This window comes from Callionymus lyra, chromosome 1 (assembly GCF_982586985.1).
Source record: "Callionymus lyra chromosome 1, fCalLyr1.hap1.1, whole genome shotgun sequence".
Classification (NCBI taxonomy): Eukaryota; Metazoa; Chordata; class Actinopteri; order Syngnathiformes; family Callionymidae; genus Callionymus; species Callionymus lyra.
In genome coordinates this window covers 2,327,386-2,334,351 of record NC_141818.1, presented here as the reverse complement: position 1 = coordinate 2,334,351, position 6,966 = coordinate 2,327,386, and the positions used below count along the sequence as shown (strand labels likewise).

At 38.3% G+C, this 6,966-nt stretch overlaps 1 protein-coding gene across 3 annotated transcripts in view; it reads right to left on the bottom strand.

Annotated features, from left to right (window-relative positions):
• Positions 1 to 1,761: 1,761 nt before the first annotated feature.
• Positions 1,762 to 6,966, bottom strand: part of rassf2b (Ras association domain family member 2b) — a 24,035-nt gene continuing 18,830 nt past the window's right edge. For all 3 annotated transcript variants that reach the window (XM_087787885.1, XM_087787876.1, XM_087787868.1), the window contains exons 6-10: positions 5,300 to 5,442; positions 5,071 to 5,224; positions 4,884 to 5,005; positions 4,095 to 4,192; positions 1,762 to 4,038 (exon numbers count right to left, since the gene is read on the bottom strand). In XM_087787885.1, coding sequence (XP_087644011.1) covers positions 3,969 to 4,038; positions 4,095 to 4,192; positions 4,884 to 5,005; positions 5,071 to 5,224; positions 5,300 to 5,442 — 587 coding nt within the window. In that variant the 3' untranslated portion in view covers positions 1,762 to 3,968. The remainder of the gene's footprint in view (positions 4,039 to 4,094; positions 4,193 to 4,883; positions 5,006 to 5,070; positions 5,225 to 5,299; positions 5,443 to 6,966) is intronic.

Here is a 6,966-nt window from a genome sequence, read left to right as displayed (position 1 = left end):
TCACAAACGAGTCGAACCATTGAAAAAAGAGATGATAGTGTAGATAAGAGACTCCTCAGGCATGACTAATCGATCCTAGAGTCAAGCTCAGGACGAGATAAATAAAGCTCCTGCTGTGCAGTGGTCAGTGTCGCAGACAAACATAGACTCGGATCAGAGCTTCTTATTGAAGCCACTTTGACCCGAGGATTAGAACCTGAGTTTATTCTGGTGAAGACATTTTTAACTCTTGAACAATCCTGTCGTTACATAAAACAATTGAGCCAATTATGAGGTATTTAAAGTAAAGGTTAGGTAGGTTCAGGAAATTGTTTTTTTTCCAAGTTATCCACAGCAAATACAGCAAGTTTTCATAAGATAATCAAACTAAAAATAAGAAGAAGAACAAAGAGAAATAAAGAGAAAGAACAAGATGATTCAATCTAAAGATAAAGATAAAGAACATAGATTAAAGAAAAATAACAAAGACAAAGAATACAAAGATTAGATAGAACAGAACATCATGTATAATTCTATATAATAACATTAAAACATAACAGCATTAAACCATGAATGTACTGTTTACTAAAGAGATTATTTACTTCACGTTTGTATTATTATTATAATTACTATGGATCATTATTGATTCAAGTGTTATTCACTGATAATAAAGATGATTAAATGGTTAAATATATATTTTAAAATTACACTAAAACATAACATTTTATCTTTAAGTTGTTTTTAATTTCCCGGTTTGGCGTCAGTGACGAGAATCGAACCAATGACGTTAAAAAAACCTTCAAAACAAAAATAATGCCGAATTTAAGAGACGTTCTGTGAGTTTGAAACGAGGATTAAACCTGGTGTTGACTGACGGCTGCGGGGCGTCACTCGTCCTCCCGTCATAAACTGTCGTTGGTTCTAATCTCGGGATGATCCTGCTAAAATTACAACGGAACACGTCGCTGCCTCGTAATCCCGTCGACCACTTTCACAAACAACACCCTGTCGGTGTAAATGCATCGGCCGGGATGAGGATCAGCAACCCCTGAATCTTGTTGTTACGGACGTTTAAACGGAGAGAAGTTTACGGTCTCGGCCGAACGTTCTTGTTTGGCGTCACATCTGTAATCACGGTGTATCAACCAATCACAGCCCAGACTAGAAACATATCACTGAGGTCTCCCCACAGAAACCGACTTTCCACTAACATTAGACCCCCCACGACACCAACCTTCCCTCTATCGGACGTGAGAGACGACAGGAAGTTGTTTTTTTTTTCCCCTTAAACACACCACTAGTGTGTAGCACAACACACGTTGACATGAACGCACAATAGGAGTTTAGCTCTCGAGTGAGGGGACACTTTCAGTATTTTTCAGAGACATGGAGTAACTGCTGATATCTTTGAGTCAATTACATCCTCAAAGTATCCAAACGTGTAGAGCTCGTACACACCTGTCGCAACAAATACACACATTTCAGTGGAAGTAGTAAAAACACTCACCTGAGAAGTTGTGCGTCAAAAGTGTCGCCGATGTGTGTTTGTGAGTCTCGTCTTCAGCGCTCGGACCGAAAGTGCGTCTCAAGGGCTGAAGTCCACCTCACTCACCTGCCGAGGATCAGGCTCCTGATTGGCTGCGGCTTCACTGATCCCATGACATCATCGCTACACAACGACGTGTGTGTGCGTGTGCGTGTGTGTGCGTGTGTTTTTAATCTGCTAATTCAATCGTCCTCTGAGTGAAGTAACAGTTCCCGAAGCTTCTCTGGACACAGATCTGTTCCACCGACGGATTCACTTGTTTTTATTCATTAAATAACAATCGTAGAAAAAGACGACGTCACGGTCGAGAAAAAAAACACAAACGGGGAAAAAGTCAAACATGCACTTTTCTCACATTCTTGTCCAACACAACTTAGAAGACGTTTGTCCTCGAAGACAAACATCTAGATCTTCTCTAGGATCCCGAGAAGTTCCACAGCCAGAGTGAGTCCAGAGTGAGTCCAGAGTGGACGATGTCGTGGAAATAACCGAAAACCTTCAGCAAATCCTCTCAGAACTTTAGCCAAAAATGGAAATGAATGCAAATGTCGTCTCTGACCCAAAAACATCGTTACAGTTTAAGAGTCTCAACTGCTCAAAAAAACCCCCCAAAAAATACAGAAATTGTTTAAAAAATGTTACGCTGTGCGGCTTTAAAGCTTGTGTACTTTTCGGGAGAGTCAAATACTTTGATTTCTGCGGAGGCTTTATTTAATTAAATCGATCTTATTTTTAATAAAATTGTAATAATCCTAAATTAAAGCAGCACAAGTTTACAGTTTACTTTTTTTTCACTTTTTGTGACGTTTGAAAAGTCACTGCTTTGACGACCATGTGACTATCTTAGAGATTTACGCCAGTGGGTCAGAGACGGTGCTTTCATTCATTTCCATCGTGGCTTTTTTTGAGGAAACAGTCAGAAAAAAAATGAATTAACAAAAGCCTTCTGTTCACAGACACACGTGCAGGTGGCGCCACAAACAAACATTTTATCAGAACAGCCAAAAAAAACAAACAGCTACACATAGTTTAAAGTCTGAAGAAAGAACAGATTGTTCTTAAAAAACCAGCTTCATGTCTTGAACTTCAAACACCGGATCAGTCGTCGTGTCCGTGGCGACACATTCACGCGTCTGTCGCTTCATTCACAGTCTGTTTATTTGTTTTTGTGCTTTTCTTCATTCAAGAAAACTCTACTTACAAGTTTGTACATCGTCAACATCGACGTCGCTCCGAGGCTAACGTTAGCCGCGGAGATTCAAGCTGATGCTACTTGTGTCGTGATCGTCATCGGGATCATCTGCTGGTGGACCACTGACCACTGCGGGCTTGTGGGTGATTGGTACGAGTTAAATTAAGATGAAAGAAGCAACTCCCATGATGCCTTTCTACACACTGCTGTATTTAGTGACGCTTATCTGTCCTTAAAATACTGTATTTAAACTATGTTACTAGTGATCGGTTGGTCGACTGGGCGGCAAAGCATTACAGGAGCTTGTCAGGTCGCCGTCACCGAGAGGGTTGTTGAGAAGGACGACACGTCATTTGAATGGTTGGTTTTGAAATGTCAGACAAATGTTGTTTTCAGAGCGTAAACCTTGCAAAACACGATTCATCACCAAAATAAAAGCTTTTTTTTATGAAATGGCAAATAAAAATCCAGCGGTTGTGCCTCAGGTGCGAAATAAAATGAGAAAAAATTAATAAAAAACAGATGTTATTGTAAAAACTCTATTGAACTGAGCAGAAAGTCACACGAGACGCTTGCATCGGCGTCTCTGGGCTCGACAGACAATGTCTTGTGAGACACATTTCAGGCATTTATTATTATAGTTATTATAGTTATTTGTTTCTAAATGTTTTGTCAAATCTTAACTTGTAGTTTTTCACTTTGAAGATGATTTGTGCACAAATATAAAAACACCAGATTATGTTTGTCTATTGTTGTATTTTTCACTAATACTATAGTATAATTGTAGTAGTTTCTTATTGTAATTGTTGTTTATTATTGTTATATTATTTGTTTCTCATGTGTATTTCTAATAAAATCATTATTTTTCTGTTAAACTTGCTGTGGTGACGACTCAAATAAAGGACTAACTTATCTTATCTTAACCTGGTACAAACACAACCGACCTTGACTCGACCCACACTCGTCACGGCTGGAGAAGATGAAGAGATGAGATGCTGGTGATGATCCTGAGCTCGTGGCTCTACAGTCTGTAGCGTCACGAAGGCACCGGAGACGCTTTCGTTTTCAAGAAACTTCAGGCACTTTAAAAAATGTGCTTTGATTCTTTTTTTTTTTTTTGCTTTTCCAAAAGTCGGATTGAAGTTCATTGTGCTTTAAAAATGTTGCTTTGTTTTCTCCACCTGAACCTGAACGAGTCCAGATGTCCGGAGAGTCTGTAAACACGAGGATCATCCCGAGAGTTCCCGGAGCTCACATACACGTGGCGCCCTCTGGTGGACAGTTGAGCTGCTTCTCGATGACGCAGCGCAGGAAGTAGTACCTGCGCGAGGAGAGACGCGTCACGTGGACGGAAGTTCACACCTGGACGTCACTCACCTTCTGCGGAGCTTCTGCACCTCCCGGTCCTCCTCCTCCTGCAGCTTAGTGATGAAGCTCTGCAGCACCGGCATCTCAAACTTGATGTACTGCGCCACCTGGAGGACACGGAGGGAAGTGAACGTGTTAGAGATTCACTGCAGGATTGATTCATGGAAGTTTATCAGAATATCTAACATTTAACATCTTGATGTTGAAACTTTGAATAAAAGATTTGTATCATTATTTTTAAATAATTTAATACAATAATTTTTATATAGAAACATTGAATTAATTGTTTTTTAAATAACTATATTAAGAATGTAAAACATTTCTGATTATTTTATATATATACATATTGTTATATGTAGTTTTATCTATCTTTATCATCTTTTATCTAGTTTTAATAAATCGTCTAAATTGAATATTTTTTAATTAGTAGCCTTTTAAATTTAATAAAAGTTGTCGGTTTTATAATATTCTTACATTAAATTCAAAAGGCTACATTTCTTTCTAATTTTGAGTTAAAAAAAATATTCTATTAAATTATTGGAATCAGAATATTAAACTCAAAGTGTAAAAAATACATTTGAAAATATTATAATTGTTTTATTTAATTATAACCCAATTTTCAACAATATATCATATTTCAATAAAAACAAATTCAACTTTTTGTAGGAGAAATAATAATAATAATAACTAAAAATATATTTAAAAAAACTTTTGGCTAAACAAACTTTACAAAAAAACCCTAATAATTAAACATTTTAAATGAATGTTTTGTTAATGAACGTCATGAATGTTGCTCACGTCGTAAGTGACCTCCTCGCCCAGATCCTCCTCCATGAGGAACAGTTTGCAGACCTGCTCACACGGACCCTGGATGATCCTCCACACCAGAGGGTAGTCGCTCCTCTTCAGCTTCACGCGCTCTGGAACATCCCATAATAATGTCAGTGCGACGAGCAGATGCACGTGTGAACACTGGCGCTCTCACCTCCGCTGGCGTGGATCAGGTAGAGGCCGAAGTCGTCCGGGCTGTTCTCGATCTTGAACTTGTTGAGAAGAACCCGCAGCACCTGCGGCGTCTTCATGCAGCTGTTGATCCTCACGTTGGTCACGGAGCCGAAGGACGGCGTGAAAACCGCCGTCTGGAAAAAAATGGCGGCGACGGTCGTTGGTTTTAACGCCTTTTAGAAAATAAAGCGAAATCTCGGAGGCGCCACCTTGTGGTTGTAGAAGTGTCCGTTGATGGAGAAGCGATGTCGTCGGATCTTCCTCTGGTCGCTCGGCGACCTTCGCTGACCTCGTCTCAACACGCCGGCGTCGCTCTTGGTCCGGAGCAGCTGAGCAGACGTCTCATCGTCGTCTGAGGACGTTACAGTTATGTATAGGATGTTACAGTTATGTATAGGATGTTACAGTTATGTAGAGGATGTTACAGTTATGTATAGGACGTTACAGTTATGTATAGGATGTTACAGTTATGTATAGGATGTTACAGTTATGTATAGGATGTTACAGTTATGTATAGGACGTTACAGTTATGTATAGGACGTTACAGTTATGTATAGGATGTTACAGTTATGTATAGGATGTTACAGTTATGTATAGGACGTTACAGTTATGTATAGGACGTTACAGTTATGTATAGGATGTTACAGTTATGTATAGGACGTTACAGTTATGTATAGGATGTTACAGTTATGTAGAGGACGTTACAGTTATGTATAGGATGTTACAGTTATGTATAGGATGTTACAGTTATGTATAGGACGTTACAGTTATGTATAGGACGTTACAGTTATGTAGAGGACGTTACAGTTATGTATAGGATGTTACAGTTATGTATAGGACGTTACAGTTATGTATAGGATGTTACAGTTATGTATAGGACGTTACAGTTATGTAGAGGACGTTACAGTTATGTATAGGATGTTACAGTTATGTATAGGATGTTACAGTTATGTATAGGACGTTACAGTTATGTATAGGACGTTACAGTTATGTAGAGGACGTTACAGTTATGTATAGGATGTTACAGTTATGTATAGGACGTTACAGTTATGTATAGGATGTTACAGTTATGTATAGGACGTTACAGTTATGTATAGGACGTTACAGTTATGTAGAGGACGTTACAGTTATGTATAGGACGTTACAGTTATGTATAGGATGTTACAGTTATGTATAGGACGTTACAGTTATGTATAGGACGTTACAGTTATGTATAGGATGTTACAGTTATGTAGAGGACGTTACAGTTATGTATAGGATGTTACAGTTATGTAGAGGATGTTACAGTTATGTATAGGACGTTACAGTTATGTATAGGATGTTACAGTTATGTATAGGACGTTACAGTTATGTATAGGACGTTACAGTTATGTATAGGACGTTACAGTTATGTATAGGATGTTACAGTTATGTATAGGACGTTACAGTTATGTATAGGACGTTACAGTTATGTAGAGGACGTTACAGTTATGTATAGGACGTTACAGTTATGTATAGGATGTTACAGTTATGTATAGGACGTTACAGTTATGTATAGGACGTTACAGTTATGTATAGGACGTTACAGTTATGTATAGGATGTTACAGTTATGTATAGGACGTTACAGTTATGTATAGGATGTTACAGTTATGTATAGGATGTTACAGTTATGTAGAGGATGTTACAGTTATGTATAGGACGTTACAGTTATGTATAGGATGTTACAGTTATGTATAGGACGTTACAGTTATGTATAGGATGTTACAGTTATGTATAGGATGTTACAGTTATGTAGAGGATGTTACAGTTATGTATAGGATGTTACAGTTATGTATAGGACGTTACAGTTATGTATAGGACGTTACAGTTATGTATAGGATGTTACAGTTATGTATA